This window comes from Corvus hawaiiensis, chromosome 6 (assembly GCF_020740725.1).
Source record: "Corvus hawaiiensis isolate bCorHaw1 chromosome 6, bCorHaw1.pri.cur, whole genome shotgun sequence".
NCBI lineage: Eukaryota > Metazoa > Chordata > Aves > Passeriformes > Corvidae > Corvus > Corvus hawaiiensis.
Window position 1 is genome coordinate 24,577,283 of NC_063218.1, and position 24,040 is coordinate 24,601,322.

The window sequence follows — 24,040 nt, forward strand, 5'->3', positions numbered from 1 at the left end:
CTTGCATGACCCCTGCTGGGTTGTCTTTTCCAAACTCTGTAACTGAACCTTGTAATCTACAAAGACCTTTTGAGAGATGAATAATTAAATTCTTACGATCACGCAATTTGCTACAATAGGGCAGAAATTCCTATTTTCGTTTCCTATCCTGTTCCCTGGAAAAGTAGCAAAAGCATGCTGGATTCCCCCTGGCATTTTTACTCCTTGTTGCAAGTTGTGTGACTGAATACAGAGAAATTAATAAGAAATCTTGTCACACTGTTGAAATGAGACAGTTCTCATTGACTTCAAGAGAGTCTTTTAAAACTTCGGTATTTTCTTAAAGAATAATATAACTATTTAGTGAGAAAATACTTTGTCTAAACACAAGTTAGATGCGAAATGTAGGGCTGCCTTATTTGATAAACCATATATATATTTATATATTATACCACAATATACCATACATATATTTATATAATATAGATATTGTTTCATGAAGCACTTAGTGACAAAAGGAGGATTTAGCGCATAATTTTTGAGGCACACTGCCAAGTGACAGCAATTCTCAATTCAGCAATTGTTTAAAATACCTGTTTACATTGGGTTATTTAAATTATTACCTATAATTTAGCAAAATACTGAAAGATGGGGAGTAAGTTTTGACTTTACCCACAAAAAATTCAGCAGAAATATGTCTGGATCCAGTAGAGATCCTCGTTGGGACCAGAGGGAAGGGGAGAGCTCATAGGGACTGTACAGCCTGACCACAGCCAACTGGTGTAAACTCCGTGAGGCTGCACCAAGCTAAAAGGCTGCAGCTGTGCAAACAGGCAGTGCTGCCAGAATATAGATCTTCCTTCCTTGCTGCCTCTCCATAGTTTCCAACTCCAAACAAATCTGTATCATGCAACAAACCGCAATATGATATTTTACCTGTACAGGCCAGGTGATAAATGGCCTTGCACATCAGCAGCCCTCCTTTACATTAGCAGAAAAGATAGCTGCTTCTATATGTTAGATACTGTCTCCAGGTTTTGTGGCATAATGGGGTAGACAGATCTATTTCCAGACATTTTCCTGTATTCCCTTTGGGAAAGAGAAATTTACGCTCCTTATGCTCTACACATTTTAGTTTGACATGATCATTTTACTTGTCCCCTTTGAAGCAAGGCAGATCTTTTTCACTGCATCATCCATCTACCTCCGAGAAGTAAAATATGGCTCTTAGCAAGATCAGGATACTGTATCCCTCAACAAGACTACTACTAATGAAAATACACCCCCTTAGGCCCTAGCAATAGCAAAGTATGTGCTGATATAAGGATGACATATTTCCTGGTTAGTTGCAAAAAGAATAGTTGTAATTTACCTTATAAAAATACAAAAGGAATCCACCCTAAAAGAGAAAAGTAGTTTTATTAATTCAGCACTCCTCTCACAACTCCTTAGTAAAAATGTACATATTATTATAAGATAGATACAGTTACATGATGAAATTAAAAAATCCCAATGGCTCTTAATAAAAATACCATTAAAGCAAGCCACTATTTTTTCAAGTGCTAAGATCTTACAGGAAAAAGACTAAGGAATGACTACACCTAAATAAGGCTTTTACTATTGACAGCAAAAGCTACATTACAGCTTATACATTCATCAGTTATAACATCCACATTTGTGTAATAAAGACTTCTTTATATGTAGAAGTTTAGTTGCCTCACCTGTGGACTGGTACCAGCATTTGTGTGGGAGTAGCTAATCCTCTCTTTCAAAAAGGACTTCTTCAGGAAAAACCCCATGAAGACGCTTCATGAGTGATTTCTTATTTATATAAATGAAAGAACTAGAAACAACAATAAAAAAAAGAGGAAGAGCTGTTTTCTGGAGATCAAGCAGACCTGTTATTTTTAAATATTTTGCAGGACTCCTAGAAGCAGCAGTAGGACAGAAGAGCAGATATACAGGTAGGTCGAGTAGACGTACAGCAACTGCCTCTATTTACAGCTGACAAAAGCCTTCAGTTTTGGCACACAGTGTTTTCATCTTTCTGTGCGGTACAAGTTCCTCCGATGAGATTGGACTGCCCAGGGCACTGGTGGCTAACCTGTTTTTCTGAACTGGTTTGCCAGTTTGCTGGTTCAAATACAGCCTAGGAAATTAAAGTCATGGCCTGTGTGAAATGAGCCGGTAATAACCATCAATTACCTGGTAGAGAGGCAAGCCCAGATAGCTCAAATCACGCCCTTGGCTAATAGCTGAGAAGAGAAGCAAGGGAGCAAATGTTTTCATGGACTGAGCTGCATTCTCCTCCTCAGGGACAGAGTCTTAGCTTTGAAGAATAACATGAAAATTTTGGGGCTTCTAGATTATCCCTTCTATTTATAAAGTTTATCTTCTATTCAGCTATAATAAACAAACTCAATTGTGAAAGAGAAAACAAAGTGAAGCTGTAGGATTCCAGTGGAATATTAGGCAAAGCCTTGTAAGCATTCCTCAGTAAGATAGCAATAGCAAAGCTGTAGCAACCTCTCTTCTCTCTCAAACCTATCAATCAGATTTGGGGAAAATGGCTCAAGATACTAACTTGACAAGTATGTGCAGAAGCATAGCTTTTGTACATCATAAAAAAAAAACCCCAGGGGGCTAAAGGAACAATTCATTTAGTTTGGGTACATTTAAAGCTAGATCCAGTGAAGAACTAGGGGTCTGAACAGCAGGTGATAAAGCTTCCTGATGCAAAATGAATTTCATCTTTCTGGCTTAAAATGCAGGCAGGCAGTGAGAATCTCCATGTACTGACCCATACAGGCAGGTGGCTCGATGCCTCTGCCCTGATGCACCATGGAGAAGAAGGAATGCAGGAGTGACAATTCCAGTAGGCAGCAGAGCTCTGAATACACAGCTGCTACAACACTGTAGACTTTGACTTCGGTGGTGTTAGCACCTCAACACCTTGATTAACTAAAAATCTGACTTCATCTAGAATTAAAGCAACAAGTTCTTGTTTTGTTATGAAAATCTATTTTCCATAAAACCAAGCCTATTGGTACACAAATGGATTGCAATTACTGAGAAACCTTATGTTTTAAAAACCTCAGATCAATTATTTATTTTCTGCTCTTTTCCCATATTTTTTTTTCCCTCCATGGTATTCAAATACTAGAAATTTGTATTATTTTTTATTCACAAAACCAAAAATACTGACACGGGTTTTTCCAAAGTAAAATCTGGAAAACAAAATGCACATATGTGTGCTGTATCTGAATGTACATGTCAGGTAACAGCACACAGAAATAACAGGAGTATGAAAATGAGCAACATGGGGACTGCATTCGGAGGAACAGTTGCAGTGGATCAGTTAAACTCATTCAAGAACAGCGACTGAAGTCAACGCAGGCACCTGATGTATGATGCATTTAGGCCAGCCTGCTGGAAAACCGCGAACTGAATCAGTTTTTGTGAGTGTTAAATCGCCCCTTGTATCGGGAGCTAGGGGGTTGATTGCACAGCCTCACCTAACCAAGAAACCCCCATCCTTCAAGGAAGACATAACTGAAGCTGGACCAGTTTTCTCCGGAAAGCGCTAAGCAACAAGCTAACAAGACGGGCCCGGGCATCTCGAGCACACGGGCCTGACACAGGGCCCGTGACCCCGGTCCCAGAGCTGCGGCTCTGGGCTTCGCCACCCTCTGGCCCCTTCGACAGCGCAGCTGGCACCGTCCTCCCCGCGGCTGGACACCCGCCCGCCGGGCTGGGCAAGCGCTTCCTGGCGGCGCCAGGACCTGCTTGCCCCGGGCCCTCCAACAAACGGAGGATGCCGAGGTCAGCCCCGGCTCCCGACACGTTTCCTCCGGCAGGTCTGGGGGAGGGCCGTGGGAACGGGGTCGGCGCTGGAGAGGGACGGCGCGGGCGGCAGACGCCAGCCCAAGCCGGGTCCGAACGCCACCACAGCCGCCGCGCCCCTCAGCCCGCCGCCGGCATGAGGCGGGCCGGGCCCTGGTGCCTGCTCCTGGCCGCTGCCTCCGCCCTGGCCCGGACCCCGCCACCCCCGCGGGCCGCCGTGCGCTGCCCGCCCGCCGGCGCCTGCTTCAGCGCCCACCTCGCCAACGTCTCGTACGCCGAGGCCCGCGGTGCCTGCGACCAGCGGCAGGGCGGCCTCGCTTGGGTCAGCGGCGAGCCCGAGCTGCGACTGCTGCTGGGGCTGCTGGCGGAGGCAGCGGTCCCCACGCCCGCGCTGTTCTGGGTCGGGCTGAAGAGGAACGCCTCCGCCTGCACCCACGAGGAGCAGCCGCTCCGCGGCTTCTCCTGGGAGGACGTTGGGGGTGGGACGGCCCCGCAGGAGGTGCCGGCGGCGCTCGGCCGGTGGGTGCAGGAACCCCTGCGGTCCTGCCTCACCGCCCGCTGCGCCGGGCTGCATCTGGCCCGGAATGGCCCCAGATGGGGCTGGAAGGAGCGGGTCTGCCAGCTGGAAAGCCCGGGCTACCTCTGCAGGTATCAGTACGAGGGTGCCTGCCCCGACCTCAGTCCCGCGGGCGCCCTCGACCTCGACTACCGCCTCCCCTTCGAGGAGCACAGCAGCGGCCCCGGCTTCAGCCCGCCGGGCACCGTACTGACGGTGGCTTGTCCCGGCGGGGAGGTGCGGTTCACCTGCCAGCCCGAGCCGGGCGGCTTCGCCTGGAAGGCGGCAGAGAAGCCCCTCTGCCCCTGCCCCTTCGGCCGCAGGAGCCCCGACAGCGGGCGGTGCGCCGAGGCCGCCGGGTGCCGCGATGCCGCCGGCGGCGTCGCCTGTGCCTGCACACCGGACGGCCCGGGTGGCCCGGACGGGACTCCCTGCCCGGGCACGGGGCCGACCCCCACCGCTACAGGCGGCCCCGCGGAGCCGTCGGGTGCCAGGACGGAGGGGCGGCGTCCTTCCATCCCTGCACCCGGCGGTTCCGTGGAGCCTCCCGCCACCACCACGGCCGCCGCCGGCGGAGAGAAGACGGCTGCTCCGCCGCCCTCCTCCTCTTCCAACTACGTTTTCATCCTGGTGACAGTCGCGGTGGTGGTGCTGGTCATCCTGGTCATGACCGTCCTTGGGGTGTTCAAAATCTGCTTCAACAAGCAATCCGAGGGCCACGGGGACAAGGAGCCGCCGGAGGCCGGCAGCAAGGCGGAGGCAGGCTCAGCGGAGCCCAGCGGAGCAGCGGGCGGTGAATAGCCCCGGACGGCCGAGGCCGCGTCCCTCGGGGCTGCCCTGAGCGGCAGCTCCCACCTGGGCCAGAGCTTGGCTCCCCACGTCCCTGCTGCCCCCCGCCCTGCTGCCGGGGGGAGCCGAGGGAGAGGCGCCGCGGGACTTGGCTGGGCAGGGCTTGCACATTATCAGGTGCAGGAGCGCGTAGCGACGTTCTTTTGAGGTGATTGAAGCCTTTGGACAGTCAGGAATTTTTGTCGGTCTGAAAAAGTTATTTAGGTGCTGACTTCAGTAAAATATAAATAGATCAGCCTGGCTGACAGAGCGATTGCAGCTGCAACAATTGTGCATTTTTATCCTCTCAGAAACTCTTCGTTGGGTGCCTTACTTGGAGCAAGCATAAAGTGGACCACTTTGAGCACTTGCATCTTGTAATCTAGAATCTAGATTTGTAGATCTAGAATTGTAATCTTGTAATCTGGAAGTCACTCTTTGCCTGAGTGGTACTTGGAGGCTCTCATTTTCAATCTAATTGCTGGAACTTTTGGAGAGGTGAACTGCCATAATTTTGAATGAAACTGTGACCCATATGCTTTCGTACTGACCTTAAAAAGTGAAAGTGTATTTCTATACATAGAAAGTCACTAAACTGCTGAGGAAGTGAGAGGTTAATGGGGAGTCAGTTTTATACTTCAGCTGATGAAAATAATAAAGGATGATGTAAATCACTGCCCTGTTCATTACTTCATGCTCATTTTTATTGTAGCAGAGAATAAATTTTTCAGTTACAGTTTTTCTCCTAAGGTGTGTTGTTACAAAACTTGCTTTCTGTATGCAGTATGCGGCTCCCTTACAATCAGACATGGTGCTGACACACCACACTGTGAGAGGAATTAACGTGAGTCCAAATACATAATGCAAATCTCATTCTCTTTAGTCAGATATGTTGTTTTCCATGGAGTCCCTTGAGAGTAAGGAAAAATTCACCATTTGTGCCCTTTTCTAAATGAGGTAAACACTTCCTCTGTGATTTCCCTTGGGGTTTCCTGTAGAGGAGCTTTCATCCTGGCTGCAGAACTTGCTTTCTGTGCAGTTCGGAGTGCTGATGCTCACTTATTATTATTATGGTGTTGGTTTTCAATTAAAGTTGTAATATTAAATATTGATTCAAGGTTTTCTGAGTGCAGTTATACACAACTAACTGGTCTCATCCAAGCCTTTTGGGGTGCAGGGAGAATAGGGAAATATTTTCTTCCCTTAAGAGAACTTTAAACTTTGAAATGTCTCTTTAAATATGCTTGTTTGTTTGTTTTCCTCTCTTGAGGGCTGACATTCTGACTACTGCTTTAATTTTGACACTTTCCTGTTGAGTGCGAAGAACTCTGTTTCAAAAAATAATGTGTGTTATTATTACCTATTTTTCTTTCAAGCAAAGACTTGATGATAAATATGGTGTAAATATCTGCTAAGGATAAAGAATTACTTAGTAGGAGTTTATTCTTTTTCCGTCTCTCTCCCTTTAATGATGGTAGGCACTGATATTTGTGAGCCATCAGACTGTCTATAAGCATAAATTCTCTTGTATCATACAGGAATTAAATCCAGCTAGGTGAGAATGCTACTCATTACAAGGTGACTCATAATCTGCATACTTTTCTAATCTGTTTATCTGACCTTTGTATTTCAGAAGGCAGGCATTTTTCAGCTTGGGCAGGAGGCTTGATTCTACATTCAGATGTGCACAGATTTGGAAAATGACTTAGCCATTAATGCCTTATTTCTTAATAACACTCCTGTTGCTGTCACTGTAAGTAATTTCTTTTATGGGGTGGTGTACATGGAGCTCTCTTCTTCTATCAGGGGCTGTATAAGCAAATAGCAACTAAGATGAATGAGAGCCTCCCTAAATTATTTTTCCAATATTTTAGCCTTTCCCATGTATCAAATAGCTGAACTCTTAATGGAACTGTCCAGGTGTGTTATTATAAGCTCTAGAAACTCTCTCATTCTCTGTTTCAGGAGTCTTACCAAGCACACAGTTAAGCGCTGAGTTAAGCACCTCACTACTTATTTTGGCATCTCTCAGTAGGTGACTCAGACTATTAAGTTAAAATACACAAGTTCATGCCCTTGCAAGCCATTCACCTGTCTCATTATTCCCATTTCATTTATTCCCATTTTCCTGTGAAATCATATTTTGATTTGAGAGTTCTTTTTCTCATACAATTCAGGATCAAGCATTAGACATTTGTCTAAAGGCCTACACAAGGGTTCTACTATATTCCCCCAGCTTTTAATTTGACTCATCTGAAACCAGACTACTTTGCATCTAAGGATGGGATCCATCTTAACATGTGTAAACATCTCTAACAGTTCACCTAGACTTTTTTACTCACCTAGACTCCCTTACTGTCTCTAGAGAGAAATATGTGCTTGCAATTAATCTCATTTTAGACTAGATGCTGAAAACAGGACCGATGAATTACAGTCTGAAAGTGCCATTTCTCTATATGCGCAGTAAAGAAGGCATATGGAGGCTACTCATATTTAAATGCCTGTAAAATACACCTTTAAGTCAGAAAAATCAGCTCACTTAAGTCATCAGCTGTGCAAGTCACTTTTCTAAAAGCAAGCTCATGGTGCCTTCTGTCTCTTCAAGGCATGGCTAAATGGTCATAATTTTATTATAGCTTTTATTGCTTTTACATGTTAGAGATTCTTATTTAGTATACTTGGGATTCTTTACCTTATTTTTGCGGTCAGTAGAATACAAAACAAATAGCATTTGAATTTGTTTGGAACCTGAGCAGGTTTGAAATGCATGAATTTCTCATTCTCTAATGGTTCAGACCAAAAAGAAGATGGTTTGGGAGAAAGGATAGAACATCTTTGCTTTCCACTCTTGATTAAATTGGGTCTTTAGTGAATAAGAAACAAACACATATCTGTCGTGCCCCCATTGGCTCATATCTCAACCATGATTCACTGGTCTGCAAGGCAGATTCAGAGCAGGGTTTGCTGTTTACATCTACAGAAGGAGAATAAGTAAGATCATAATGAGTACAGATAGCCATAGAAAGTACTGAGATAATAAAACTGTCTTGTTATGAAAGTGGATGGATTTAAAAAAAATTATTCTGTAACACCATATATAAAACACACAATCAAATGCAAGTATTTTTCCAAAACATAGCAGAGATGGAGACAAATCTTGACTTTTCCCTCACGTTGCATACATGTCCTTTGACTAAAAATTATATAAGCATATTATATTCCAACTGTTTTTCCAGCACAGAAAAAAAATACTATTTCATCCCATATTAAAGCCATATAAATCATATATAAAGTTTGTATCTGTTTTACAGTGCTTACATTTATAATTAAATGGTGATAGCAAGAACCTGTGAGTCTACATTTGAAAATGGTGATTCCTGCAAAGAATAGGAATGTCCAGATCTTTTCTATCAAAGTTATCCAATAAGTGTCCCATGTTGCCAATTTTAGGTTTCCTTAATTTCTACAGAGATAGTTTGACTGGTAGGCATATGATTTGTCAGTTGCACATTTTATTTATGAAAAAGTGATGAATTTTTAATGGTTTGTTTCATCAAATAATCAGAAATAAAATTTTAATTTCCACATTTTTAAAAAATAATTATTTATGCTGCTAAGGACTTAATTAGGTGTGCTATAAGTGGACATGGGAAAAATTTGAATACTTCTAACAATATTTCTCCTTGTTTAAGTGTACTATATAGCTTAAAGAATATTAAAAAATTGAATGGATTCTCTGCTTCCCCTAGGAATTTCTTGTCACTTAATTTTTTTCATGTTTTAAATCCCAGTTACCTTTTCTCATTTACTACATGGAGGTTAATCACTGGTAGATGCAATGTAGTTCCTTCTAGAAATAATATTTCCTATTTCTTCAGTATGTGGACACTTACCAAGGCTGTAGTGTGGCGATTCATGTATTTCACTAAAGATACATAGCTGACTGAAAAGGCAGACACAGCAGGGCAGCAGCAGAAGTAACCACATTCCCAGGGCTTCAAAACATTAAACTTAGTGGTTTTCCTTCTTCCCCCAATATGCAGCCCTGTCTTTCTCTTCTGGGCTTGTAGTCTGGGACTGGAAGACTTGAAAGTGGAGGTGTAAAGGGAGTCATCTGTTGGCAAGCAAGTATTTTCCCTTTGCTGTATTGCTGACTAGAATCACAGAATCATAGAATGTGATGGAAGAGACCTTAAAGATCATCTAGTTCCAACCCTCCTGCTGTGTGCAGGGACACCTTCCACCAGACCAGATTGCTCAGCCTGGCCTTGAACACTTCAAGGGATGAGGCATTCACAACTTTGCTAGGCAAACTGATCTGGTGTCTCACCACTCTCACAGCAAAGAATTTCTTCCTCGTACCTAATCCACACCCACCCTCTTTGTTTGAGGCCATTCCCCTTTGGCCTGTCAAAACATGCCCTAGGAAAATGTTCCTCTTCAACTTTCTTGTAGGTACTGGAAGGCTGTTTGTAGGTACTGGAAGCCTCTTTTCCAAGCTGAGAAACCCCAACTCTCTCAGCCTGTCTTCATAGGAGAGGTGTTCTAACCATCTGATCATCTTGGTGACGTCCTCTGACCTCCAGCATGTCCACATCCTTCTTATGTTGGGAGCCCCAGAGGAGAAAACAGTACTCCAGGTGGAGTGGAGGCAGCAGTGGAGCTGGGGAAGGAAAAGATGTGGTGGTGGTCCTACATTTGTTATGTCCTTCCCCTCCTTCTACTTGCCAGTCCTTTTGCATTCCGAGTCATAAAAATGGGAAAATAACTACTATTATGTATTTTATGGGTAATACGAGAGAAAGAAGACTGCAGGTCCAGGGAGAGGATGAGCTGAGGAGGGAAAGATGAGAAAGACAGGCAAGCATTCATCTTTACCAGGATGTATCTGTCCTACCGTCCTCTTGCTACATATTTTTTCAGGTGTTATTCAAAATGTGGTGGTTTGCAAACAAATAAACATTTTCAGTCATTAAGCCAGGAATAGCACATGGGCTATAACCTGTCAGAAAAGCATGGTTTTGTTTTTGGAATGTAACCAGCAGGCCTTGTGTTTTGGACTGATAAGAATGGTTTGCGCTGTTCCCTGAAACATAACATAAAAGCTTAAGTACAGATAGTTTGAGTGAGATTATAAGTGATCTAAGTCTGTAATGTCTGTGGAGAGAAATTCATGAACATTACTTTTCATTCTTAAGAGTATATCTTCCTCTTATGGAAAGGAATTTTCCCAGACATTTTACTGAAGATTCTTTTAAAGTAAGAAATTCTGTAAATTTTACTTTATGACAGTGAAGGAGCAGTGAAAATTCTTCTGTATTCCATTTCTGTCTTGTCAATATGGAGTTCTTGGTTTGTGTTGAGCAAAAATTTGTTAGGTGTTTTCTCTATTTTAATGATAAAAGGAAAAAAAATCTGAGAAATTCAAAGCATCTGAAAAATCCAAAATAAATTAACATTCAGAAAAATCTGTTATCTATCTGTTTCTGCCTTGTTTTCCCAAGTTTCTAGTAATTCCATAAAGTACATAAATTATCATTTGGTTCTTAGAAAAAATGCCTAGATACTTTCTAACCTTCAAAAATATCAGCCAGCCTTGAAAATAGCAGCTGACATAAAAAGCAGAACTTCATCTTTTTTGCTGAGTTGGGAGTTTATGTATTTGCTGTACTCTAAATGATGAAAGTTAATTACGTGAAAGAGCCAAGTCCTGCTTTACAATGCCTGTACTGGGCTCTACTTCTTTTCCTCTGTTCTTAACAAAATGGCTTCTCCTGGCCATCACATACTTGATTTTTCTCCATTTCTGATTCCTTCTCTCTCTGGCTGCTCAGTATCAAATATCCACCAGTTTTGCCTTCTTTCCTATCCATTCTCCCCCAAATATCTGCCTTTGCCACGTTTTGGACCACTCCAGTTAACCAGCAATCACTTGGGCTTTCCATTGTGGATCTGACATGGGCAAGTGTTGTGTGAATCAGTTGAGCTTGTGCTGTACTCAGGCTGTGTCAGCAGCACTGGCGTTGCCCGGCGTTGCTCAGCTTTAAGGAGTTAGTGCAGTCCAGCACCCTTCAGAAGCTTCCCCTGGGTTGGTAGGGCCCACACCTGCACTGACAGCAGTACCGTCACCAACAAGGTAAGTGGAGAAAATACAATGCAGTTCCAAGTCATAAATACAATACAATTCAGATCCCAAGTCAGAAATCTGGTAATTGTTATCTGTCCTACAACCTCCCTATGCTGTGAATTTGGGCACTTTAATCTGAGCCTTTCTAGTTAGGAAGCTCAAGGACCCACAGAGCAACCCTTAGGCATATTAAACAGTGTAAGAACCTGTATAGAAAAGACTTTTTTGGGGGGGGTGGGGGGGAGAGGGGAATGGAGAGTAGAAGGAATTTTCTGTACTTTTATATTGTTTTCAAGGTGACTCTACCCATAATAGACATGATAATCATATAATGACAAATGTATTCCATCCAGACTGGACACAAAACCCTATGTATCTCAGGCAGGATACAGCACCTTGCTATCTCTGCTTCATAGCTGCTTACTGCTCTGCCAAAACCAGATTTTAGGCTTTTGGAGAAACAAAGTTGGAAGGGAGTGGGCATAGTTAGCTTTTATTGAAAAGCATTTTTCTTGTCAAAACTGTGCTTGGTTTGTACCTGTCTAATGATATACTTTGAAATACTCTCAGGTTCACCTATTTTTCTTGGCCATTTCTCTCCACAAAATGTAATATCTAAAAGCATTTTACTTAAAGAGAAATCTAATTAGTAAACCATCCTTTCTTCCTGTGGCTTAGCCTGAAGTAATCAGCCAAATAAGGCTATGTTGAAGAGGATGGAAATACTGAATATACAATTCAGTAGAAATATTTTATTCTCCTCTAGAGAGTCATAGTTCACATCCTTGTCTGTAGAGCCCTGGTGTCAAGTAAGGTTCCTAGGGGCTGAAATCACAGAGTTTAGAACACTAGATTGATGTTTCTTTCTTGGCTAATTTCTTCTGATTTTTTAAAATTATTTTTCTTGGATCTTTTTTTAATCAGGATTATAGGAATTAAATTGTCACTGTTCTAGAAATATGGCAGAGTAAAGTCAAACCTTATATAACATGAATGTATGTCATCACTAGGTTATTTTATTTCAGTAAGACTTAGTTTAATATTTAGAATTAGGATGCTGATTTTGGAAACAAGTTAAAATACAGTGAATAATCACAGTGTTAATAGATCATGCCACATACATTAGAAATGCAGCTTTTTAGATTTCCAGAAACAACCAGAAAGCCTTTTTCAAAATTCTGATTCACTGGAAACCTGGCATTTCAGAAATTCTTACATCACATTCAGAAACCTTATTCTCTGTGAAGAAATCAAATGTGTTCTTTATGTGTTGAATGCAAAGAAACCATACTCTGTGTAATGTTCTCTGCTGTAAGGACCATCTGAAGAGGCAGAATATCTGTATGCAGCCATCACCCTTTTCATCCACAGCCCAGATATAATGTGCCTCTGTGACCAGTCTTGTTCAAGTCCACTAACAGCAGGTAGCAGTCAGCCTCAGGATTATGAGATGTGTTGTCTTTGCTACTGCACTGGGAAGCCTGGTGAGGAAGGAAAGTGATTTCCTGTGCACTCTTCTTTGAGTGGGAAATGCTGCAGCTGATGTGTGCTGCACACCTGATGTGTGTTCCAAGTGAAGACCGTTCTCTGGTATACCTGCCACAGGAAACAGCCTAATGCGTTGACTGGATGCTGTTTGGCACTATCCCACTGCTGGGTATAGGTCTCAGGCTCAACAAAGAGCAACAGTTGCCTGGGTTTCAGTGGCCGCAAGGCCAATTTCCATGACAAGTTGAATGCAGTATTTTTAAAATATAACCCAAAACTCATGGGGAAGAAGCAAAAAAAACCACCAAAAACAAAAACAAAAAACCAAAAAAAACCAAAAAAACCCCCTACTGGTTGCAAATTACAATTCACAGCTGGATAAAAAGTCAAAATGTCACCAAGAAATACATCGCTGTACTCTTTTTTTAATCAGTGAATTAAGCATTAGTTAAAATAATTTCCATATGAAATCTGAATACTCTTATTTGCCATTTGGAAAGCATTATTAAGAAGTGTTCTGTTTCTTTTCTGGTACACATTATTTCATGAGGAAAACTTTTTTCTTCCTGGTGGTTGAGTTCTACTATTTAGAATAATAACACAGAATGAACTAACTTTCCTTCTAGCTAAATTGAATGATTTACTGCTGTTGATCACCTCTCCCAGGGTGAAAAATAGCAGGAAGAACTGTTAGTTTGGGATAAACAGATTTTGTTTCCAGCTGAAACTACACAGAGTGTTTTAGCCAGTAATGATAGGGGCAGTGCTGCCTGGGAGTGAATCAGCCCATCCATCCGAAGGCAAGCCTGCCATCTACTGAGGCCCCAACCCAGCCTCTGCGATGTGCCTGGGAGAACTGAAACTAAAGTGCATATGCAGGCTTCCATCACAACATTCACAAGGCAAAGAGAAAAAAAAGATTATGGAACGAAACCCAGTTCAACTTTTCATCAAAGCTGAGTATGCAGAATGAATCTTTATGCTTTTCACTTTTGCGTCATCGTGTCTGACATTAAACCAATTCAACAGTGAAAAGTATTCTGTTTAATCTGACCATACATAAGAATATGCCTTGGTGAAAAAGACCACATAAGATTATGAGATTTATGCCATTTTGAAGATATTTTGAGTGAGAATTCAAGTGAAGCCCTGGAAATAGCATCATGGATATCATGGGGCATTTTACTGCTTTGACAGATGTTTGATTTTTGTGAAAAGTTAATTAAGCTTATAGAGAGATTTCATCCTTATTTCCCCATATGTACATGTAAAATATTACCAAATTTAATATTTGGAAGTTTTCTTTAAATCATGTCCACTAGGAAGTAAAAGAAAAGAAACTGTACAATTGTTAAAGCTTTTCATGAAATATTTTAATAAGGATGTAACAGTTTCCACATTAGCAATTTTTAAACTAAAAGGAGCTGACTCACAGTCCATTGAAGTGAATTAAGATTTTTTCTCCCATTTTGATGGACTTTGAACCAGACAACTTTGAAATACTAAATTTATACATTCATTTAACAGTACCTAAGTTTTGGTGAAAGAAACGTACAAAGTAGCATCCTGCTTTTTACTGCTGAGAAAAGTTAAAGGGTATAATTTAACAAAAAACCTGTCATAAGTCCACCACCACAAATACTAGATGCTTTAACTGTCAACCTTACACTTAGCACTGCAGCTACGAGTACAATGCTACGGGTATGCTGCTACTAGAGATTTTTTCCAGTCTCTTACTTCAAATTGCCAGTAGTTATAATTAATACAACCACAGGATTGTGCTAGAGAAGTGATTTGTCACAGCTACAGGGACACTTGCCACTGTGTGACACTGTTAGCATAGGTGGTAGAAAGCAAAAAACATAGCTGCTTATTTCAACACAGTCCGTACCGACTCTTCTGTCTGGGATAAGAGGGAGTAGGGATAAAAGGTTTCATTTAATCAGCTCTCATTTATCAAAGAAAGCTTCATCTGTCTATATGAAAATTATTTTGTCATAAGAGGAGAAGAGAGAAAATTCAAGAGAGAATTTCTGTGGAGGAGACAATGTAAATAAAAGAGAGAAAATGACAATGTTTTTATCTGGAAAGGAGCCTTCTTCAGCATCACCCATTTTAAATGCAACCTTGCAAGTAGCCATCACAGACATAAGTACACAGTATAAATTGCTTCAGAAAAACACGTTCACGACACAGTGACTAGAATCAAATAAAAAAATCAAAACAAGAAGACATCTGGCACACATTAAAAACAAGAATTCTCAGAAATGAAACATTAAGAAGCTCTGGGTCAGTATATTACATTGACAACATATGAAACCCATTTTTTTTTTTTTAGTGCAACAGAAGAAACTGGAACTAGGGTAATAGCTATTACCAAACAGCTACTTTTTCTGTCAAATAGTTATTCCAGAGACGGATGGAGATTTTTAAATGAATACCCCTTTTTCCATGTAGGCTAAAGTGACTTTGCCATCACCCAGATCATTCAAAAGCTGTCTCAGCTCCCTTCATCACTGTTTCACAGCTGATGGAGCAGGCTCAAGACAGCAGATTCACAGTCTAGCGCTCCCTTTAAACTTTATTATCAGCACACTTTATTGTATGTGTGGACAAATTCAAACATTTCCCAGCTCAGTGGTCTCCCCGGCTCCCATCTCAGTGAGTCCCAGCTCTCTGCTCCCTGTGTGTCACGGGACTGGTTATATCCCATTATCAGCAACCTGCCGTGCAGCTCCAAAGCACAGCAATAATCAGATTTTTTCCTAAGATATTTTCTGCTCTGCTTCTGTCAAGTAGCACAGGCAGCCAAAGCCCCAATGAGTTGGAAGCTGTCTGCAAAGCAAAAAACATCTCCGTGACTATGCTGCTTCTTTTCTCAAGAACCTTTTGCTCTCCACTTTCTTTTTGATTCCAGTGAGAGGGAAGGGTAGGTGCAGAGAGAGGCTACTGGCTCCTTCCTGGGGGAGGGCAAGGTGAGTGTTGGGGGGAATTTTTCCAGCATTTCTAATCTCTGAAGGGGAGGTGCATACTGACAGATGTTGAGCAGGGTCATTTTCAGTTGGGGGGAGTCTGAGCCTGAATGTTGGGGCTTGACTGAGGCAGGCTCGACTCAGTGGCCTGGGGTGTCCCACGAGCCAAGGGGAAGGGCAAACTGTACAAAAGGTGGAGGGAGAGTCACTGCAAGACCTTTACAGCCACTTGTCAGACACAGAGAGGAGTGGCAGAGCCAGGCTACCAGACCCTAAGCTAACCCATGAGAGCTGCAATTCACTAAGTGGATGTCAAAGCATCAGAGAATGCATCCACTCTCAAGGGAGGCAGCCAAGGTGCAGGGGGGCAGCAAATCAAGGATGTGGGGTTATTTTTGCTCTTTCTTGTGCCAAACACTGCTGGCAGTAGGCAGGACCAAAACCTCTCCCTCCCAGCCACCCCATGCCACAGCCCTGGCTTTGCTCACCCTCCAGCTGGGGGGCAGTGAGGGAGCTGGGGGACAGGAATGCTTCCTCAGAGGGTGGTAATCCTGGAGGTGCAAGTGCCATTCCTGTACATGCTCCCTGACTCCAAGTTGTCTGGGGGAAAGTCCTCCACGCTGTATGCCCTGCTCTTGAGGGCAGTGGCATAGTAGTCGATGGGTTCCTCGGCAGCATTGTCCATCCAGCTGAGGCAGAGCAGCCGCTGGAAGGACCGCTTGAAATTGTCCGAGAGAAAACCATAGAGGATAGGGTTGGCACAGCTGTTGGCGTAGCCCAAGATGACAGAGAGCTGGCTGATGGTGGCATCATCCTGCTCTACAAAGACATTGACCAGCTGCACAATGTAGAAGGGCATCCAGCAGATGACAAAGACCATCACCACCATCATGACCATGAGGGTGATCTTGCGCTCTGAGCGTTTGCGCTGCTGCCAGCCAGCCTTCAAGGCCACCATGCGCATCTTAGCAATGATGAGGATGTAGCAGAGGCAGATGGCCACCACAGGCAGCAAGAAGCCCATCAGAAAGGTGTAGACCACAAATACCACCAGCCATCTCTGGGTGGGCTCTGGCATGAGCATGTTGCAAGCCACTGTTCCATCACTGTTGGCTGCTGTGTTGGAGAAGATGATGATGGGCAGGATGATGAGGATGGAAAGCACCCAGACACCCAGATTGACCATCTTAGCCACAGTGGGCCGGCGGTACCTGGCCGCCTTGATGGGGTGCACCACAGCGATGTAACGGTCCACACTGAGCACAGTCAGGCAGTAGATGCTGGTGAACATGTTGATGGCATCCACGCTGAGCACCAGGCGGCAGAGCAGGGAGCCAAAGGGCCAGTGGTGCAGCAGGGTGGAGGTAACCAGAAAGGGGACGCTAAGCATCAGCAACTCGTCTGCGATGGCCAAGTTGAGGATGTAGATGTTTGTGGCTGTCTTCATCTTGGCATAACGTAGGATCACGTAGATGACCATGGAGTTGCCGCACAGCCCCACCAGGCACACCACGGAGTAGATGAATGAAATGAGGATGGCGCTGCCCTGAGACTCACTCAGGGTGGTGTTCGGAGCGCCAGAGGAGTTCCTGCCGCCTGAGTCCATGCCCTCCGCCGCCGCCTCCTCCGAGGCGCCACGGGCTCCGCAGCCACCACTGTCGCTGCCGCCGCTGTCGCCGCTGTCGCTGCCTGCGCCGCCCGGAAGCCTGGGGCAGGTGCCATTGGGGAGCATCCTCTGCCCGGACCCCCCGCCCCGGCTCAGAGCAGCAGGCGTCCGCCGCCGGCCGCACTGGGCATCATCCCGTCAGGGATCCCGGTGCGGCGGCTGCGGGACGCGGGCATCGGGAGAGAGGCGGCTGCCGGCGCCGCTCGCTCCGAGCGGCGGCAATTGCTGCTCCCCGGCTGGTGAATGATTAATAGCAGCGGCGCGTCACCAGCTAAGGAAAGAAGGAGGGAAAGAAAAAAAATGCAGGAGGAGACGTAAGTGGGTGTCCCTTCCTACCCCTCACTCCCCTTGCCCGCCTCCCATCCCGCCCTCCGGCTGTTCGCAAATACGGCAACTCCAGGGCTGCCTGTCCCCTGTTCCCGCTGCCCCACACTACCCAGTGCCCCCCGATCTCGCACTTCTCTTCCCACCCAGTATTGTTTCCCCCACATCGCATTGGTCCCCTCCCCGTCCACCATCCTCTCCTCCCCCTCTATTCTTCACTGCTCTCCCTCCACGGCACCTGGGTCCAGATCAGGGGCACCCCTGGCAAAGGGACTATCCTTTCTTCTTTAAGAAAAAAGCCTGAGTCTTGCGTGGGTGGGCAGTGTTACCTGGGCAAGCATGCCTCATGTCTACGCAGCTTCTGTAACCCTCTCCTATCACTGCGCCATGTACATTGCCCACCCCACAGAGCTGGCACCAGGCATGGCACTGACTGACAAAGCACGCAACATTCAACCCTATGCACACAGCGCTGTCCATGCCTCCTACCACCACGCAGCTCCATGCCCCCTACCTTGTCCTGTCCCACCATCACCACTAGAGACCACTCATGAGCAGCCCTGCTCCTCTCCACACACTCTGTCCTGAAAGATTCCGGCCCCGCCCCCCGCCATCGTATTCTAGCACCCTTGCACATGTTTTGTTTCTGTCCGTCCCATCCAAAAGTGCAGTGACCAGTTTGCACACTACAGCTTGCCATGACTATTTACACCACAGTGGTGCCAAGACCATGTCATGCTGTGCATTCCTCTGTTCCCACACATCTGCTTCCACTCACAGGATCACTTCAAGCTCAACCACCACGTGCTGCCTCACCAGTGTTACAACCCCCTCCCTTAATTTGTAATTAAACCAGATGCATATCTATATGCTATAAGCCCTCCTGAGCCTATACACAAACCATTGGCACCATCTCTATTCATACACTACATATATGTAGCTGTCACTACATAACTTATTCCATGCAATACCCACCAACCACTTCTATACATTGACCTATACTGTGCTATTTTTCACACACATCCTGATCCTAGATGAACCCACATATACCAGTAGTTCCTCATATTGTCATTTCTAGGCAGACACTGACACCTTAGACACCTCATCCACACTACCAGTTCACAACACACATGAACAACTGCAGATAGTCCTAATACTGCATCTCTGGCAAGCAAACTTTTCTTAAAAAAAACCTTCCCATACATCTCTCCTTCTGGTCAATATGTATCATCTCCCTATATGTTATTCTTCTGAGTATACAGTCTGTCCTTACATACTTAAACATAACCACTTAATCAATTTTCGTATTCCAGCACCACCGTTCTGTATATACCACCTGACCATTCTGTATTAATCAGATATGGTTACTCACTAGTACACACAGACCCTCACACTTGCTCACTGTGTCAGCACTCCCTCAGGCATACACACAAAATACTCAGTAGTTGTTGCAGTGGGGATCCGGCTGGCGGCGATGGCGAGTAGTTGCTTATTAATTCTGTTGGCTGTAGCCCCCCATCTGTGTGAGCAAACCGCACCTGTATGGATAACAACCTGTCTCTTCACATAAACTGCCTCCTAAGAGCACCACCTACTTTTGTCAAGAACAGCAGGTCCACATCACACAAATATCAGCACGGTGCTTATGCTGCTATATGCTCCCCACAGCACCACTATACTCAGCATCACACATGCATCCTTACAACCTACGCATTTTACCATGCATACTCATCACCTCCTGCTGTTCACACATCTTGTTATCACTGTCTGCCCACTATCACAATTATGCATATTATCACTACCCACCACTTTAATATGCAGATACATGCAGCATTACCATTAATTGATTACAACCCATCATCACGAATTTATTCTCTCTAGAACCATATATATCCTCATACCCCTCATCAACACCAGCATCTATTGAAATACATGCATGTAACCTCTCTGACTGTATGACTTTCCTCGTACCAGTCATCACCTCCAGTCATACACACCTAGGCACTCCCATATGATGAGCATGTGCTGTTTGACACCTTGTCAAGGGTACTACATTTAGCACATGCATACTTTTGCGTGACCCTTATCAAGCTGTTTCCTTTTCTTCTGTGTTTAAGAGCAGATTGTGAATACATGTAGATGTATATATACACCCCTACACACTATAAAAATAACCTTATTCAATTTTTGGTAATTGCACACAAGTTCTATTTGGATGATACTCTTTGTAACTTTTGAGGACTTTTTGTATTTATATTCTAGTATAGAAATGCATTTATTGAGCAGCCTTTGCAAATGATCTTACCATTCCTAGGACTGTTTTTGTGTACGAGGGCTTTAGCTGGATGTTTGAGCACTTGGGGATGTTATACAAATTAAAATTTATCCTTACGTTTGGGGTTTTAGAGGTTATATATTCTGATGTGTTCGCATCAGAGCTTCCAGCATACAGAGAAAAAAAATATTTATATTTAACTACACCATGGAAAATCTTTTCTTGCATTGTGCTATCTGACACTGCTCAAATCTCTGCTATTACATAAATTCAGCTGAAGAATTACCTTCTTTAAAGTTTGTATATGTATACTGGGAGAACATGAATCAGCTTTCAGTCATTGATATGAGAAGGAGCATAAGTCAATAGCTGCAAACCCATCAACAAGAACATCTGGTTGATGTCAGCACTTTAGTCCATTTGAAAACCTATAGTTCAGATATAATCCAATTTTTGTTTGCATGAGCATTTGTTTTAAGGGTCATTTACTTATGGAGCATGAATCAAAGGGTTTCCTTCTTTCATATTGTTATAAATTGGCATTTAGACATTTTATTCATGCTATTGCCCATTTCACGTTACTTTGCCATGTTTGGATTTGGCCATGCCTTGCACCCAAAAGGGTCAGTAAAAACGCTTCTGTTGAAGTAGATGTGGGCATAGTGTTCTCTCTTACTGCATTTAGTCAAAATAAATTCCTTATAAATTGTAATTCCTGCAACAGTACTAGCCCTGTTAGGCATCACACACATACCTGCTTGACCAGTGCCCAGGAAAAAAAGTGCCCAGGAAAAAGAAATACCATTTTAGGCATAATTATGATAATGTACCCTGTGCTGTAGCATACACTCAGAAGGTTTGATATCTCCATTCACTGAAGTTTCTTTTGGATATGGAAAATTTCACAATAGAGAATAATATCAATTTCCAAAAAGGAATTGTTTGAGTGCCTGCTTAGTCACTTAGATCGATTCCTCTAAAAAGGTTATAGGTATTAATTTACCAAGAATTCATAGCTGCTGATCTTTACACATGTTCAGTGTTGCTCAAGATTATTAACCTCAACTATTTGATAAAGTATAAATGTTTGATTGGAAATAATGCAGTCCATTATGCCAATAATGCTATACTGCCTTTATAAACACCAACACTGGCATAGTTTCAACAATCAAAGATTCCTTTAAAGCAGAAATTCTAACAGAAACCAATTAAAATTAGGGAACATGCTTAGAACTACTATTTTTTTTTAGAGTTCTTTCTTTTGCCTAAGGACTTTATCTGTAAGGAGCAGACCAGAGGTCTAAACCTGTGTTTATAATCCACCTGTCACTAAGTGGGGAAGGGCAGCTTGACCTGCTCAACACTGTCTGCAGGTTGGCCTGAGACATACATAGATAATTTCCAATTGCCCATTTTTGTAGCAACACTTGCCTCTCATGGGAGGGAGGAAAAAGAGGTTGTTTTTTTTTCCAAAAGAAATTCTGGGCCATGCTGGGAAGTCTAGGACTAAGGCTTAGGCCATGCCTGAGGTTAGAATTAGGGTTGAGACAAGAAGCCCGTAGCTCCAGGTGCAGTGGGGATGCAAGGGAGAGGATCAATGGAGTAGTCTGTGCAAAGACCTCATATCAGAACACTTGTTTGTCCCACTGAGATAACACTACGCATCTCAGGCTACAGTTCATCCCATGCCTAGGCTTATGTTAAGGTCAGGAGAGAGACAAAAAGCCAACAGCTCCTGCTGAAAGAGGTTGAAAAAGGATTTAAAAGCTGAATAAAGCAGGGGAAGACTCCAGATGCTATCCCCTAACAATTTTCTCCTCTGTGCTATAGGCTGGGGACTCTGGATAGGGTAAATTTTTCGACTACTTTTATCTAACCCTTGAACTGGGGCAAGAAAAGAGACAAAGCCAAGAGCTCCAAGGGAGTTGAACTTTAAGAGGGACTGCCAAAGGGTGAGGAGAAGACTGCAATCTTTTTTCTCTTGTCCACATTATCCTACAGGACATGGTTAGGCTGTCAGGTTAAGGTCTGTTCCAAGCACATTAATGGTAGGATTAGACTGAGGTGAGGCAAAGCCTAGAGCTCCACATGATGAAGCCCTTCCCACTGATAATCAGAGCTCAAGCCCTTATTTTCTTCCTACAGTTGAGTGCTAGCCCAGCAGCTCCATCTGAAGTATTTGAGGCAAGAGTGCCAGTGGCAATTAGAGTAGCTTCCTGACAAACATTTCTCCTGATGGTGGGGTAAGGCTGACACTCAAAATCTCTCACTTAAAAAAGCCTACAAACAGGTCACAAGGCACATGGTACCTTTTCTCTCTGTCAAGATACATTTCACCTAGTGTCACTATGTCTCGAGTATCGTGGCAAGAAAAAGGAAACAGTCATTAAAATGAAGCCTATGGTAATTCATTAAATATTTAAACCTGAGACAATATATAAATAGTTTTCTTCAGTGTCTTTCAACTTTTGAGCACAGCAGTGATGTGGTAATGCATGAGACTGCTTTAATTTGCATACACCATGAACCCTAAGTAAATTCAAAAGAGGTTTTGTGGGCTAAGTCATTTCAGTGAGGTCCCACTGACTAATTCAGTAAAGCGTCTCCTATTCAAGTTGTGGATGCCCTGTGCACCACTCAAACCAAATGTTTCATAAATCTTGCTGAGAAATTAATGAGTGAACACTCTTTTACAACCATATATTTCTACAGAATAGCAAAATATGATATAATCTGGGTAATCAATTGAATTATAGCCTGTAATAGTTTTGTTAAAAATCATTCAGTACCCATTTCAATTGCATATCTTTGGAAGTCATACATTTTTCATGACCTTTTGATTAAGATGGAAAATTTTGTGCTCACTCAGATGTAAATTTTGTTCTTACTTTTTGACTGATATCACTGGGTCTGCTATGAGTCAGCAGAGATTTTAACTTTTCATTAGAACATCAACATGTTTCTAAAAGCTTCCCTTTTAATAGAGATATTGTATCTCAGATATCATGATTCTGGTTATCATTTTGCTTTTAGCAGGGTGCCTAAACTTTACATCAATTTTAGTTATGATTGAAAATGAAGTGCAAATAGACAGATGGAAGTGATTCATTATAGTAGTATGTTAGAAAGCATTTTCTCCTAAGAGAAAAATTTTGTCATTTATACCTTACAATTAACTGACAAATTAACAACTCTTCTGTAAAAACAGATGTGTTAAACAAGATTCATCAGAGAAAGAATCAAGCTGTTGCTTAGAGAATGTAAAAATGAATCTTTGTGTCTTTATCCAGTTGCATCTATTTCAGACCTAGCTGCTGAAAAAGTTCAAATCAGATGGCTGACAAAACCTGTATTACATTGCAATTCTTCCCACTTCATCAGGTTTGTACTGTAGTAGTCAATAACTGGCACAAAGTACCATTATTTAGCTCAATTATGTAGAAGTCATACAACAAACTGCTTTGTGTCATTATTTTTTTCAGGAAGGCTGACAGCCGAACACGTGTGCTGACAGCACACTCCCAAGTTCTCAAAAGCAAGGTAGCTGCCCCAGCAAACAAGATATTACATAGCACCCGAATCTGATCTCAGACACACTTTTTCAAATCTGCATAATTCTGTCTACTGGTGGTTAACTAGGTTTGTATAAATGTGTAAGTGGTGGATCTCAGTTTTTATCCCTTGTCTCCCTTCAAAAAGTTACTCAGTGACAAGTGTCAGTAGCAGCAGGTGCAACTGAAATGCTACTGAGCAAGTTTTGGCTGTAAACATAGCCAAGGACAAATTGTATTTAGCAGATTTTCATCATGCCTAGCTAAAATGTGCCTGGATCAGGGCAAAAGCTTTTTGAAGAAAAAGGTGTTAGGTTTTCTGCTCCTTGCCTTTTGGTGAGATGTTTCCCTACAGCGGATATTGTTCTCTGCTGCTTCATCCAGCCTGATTTTGGAATGGCTCAGTTATTAGTCTTCACCAGACTCTTTAC

At 43.3% G+C, this 24,040-nt stretch overlaps 2 protein-coding genes across 2 annotated transcripts; one reads left to right on the top strand and one right to left on the bottom strand.

Moving 5' to 3' along the window:
• Positions 1–2,545: 2,545 nt before the first annotated feature.
• CLEC14A (C-type lectin domain containing 14A) lies at positions 2,546–5,955 on the top strand. Its single transcript, XM_048306183.1, has 2 exons — positions 2,546–2,570; positions 3,561–5,955. Exons 1-2 carry the CDS (start codon positions 2,546–2,548, stop codon positions 5,177–5,179), a joined length of 1,644 nt encoding a protein of 547 aa, XP_048162140.1. The 3' UTR covers positions 5,180–5,955.
• An 8,214-nt stretch (positions 5,956–14,169) lies between these two features.
• Positions 14,170–17,598, bottom strand: SSTR1 (somatostatin receptor 1). The gene has a single exon (XM_048307655.1). It carries the CDS (start codon positions 17,523–17,525, stop codon positions 16,329–16,331), a length of 1,197 nt encoding a protein of 398 aa, XP_048163612.1. The 5' UTR covers positions 17,526–17,598; the 3' UTR covers positions 14,170–16,328.
• Between the last annotated feature and the right edge of the window lie 6,442 nt (positions 17,599–24,040).

Excerpts from the sequence above, each read along its gene's own strand:
- CLEC14A (XM_048306183.1), top strand. The coding sequence starts at position 2,546 with ATGGCTCAAGATACTAACTTGACAA. Across the intron at positions 2,571-3,560 it reads TCAAGATACTAACTTGACAA|CGCTAAGCAACAAGCTAACA; the intron begins GTATGTGCAGAA and ends TTCTCCGGAAAG.
- SSTR1 (XM_048307655.1), bottom strand. The coding sequence starts at position 17,525 with ATGCTCCCCAATGGCACCTGCCCCAGGCTTCCGGGCGGCGCAGGCAGC.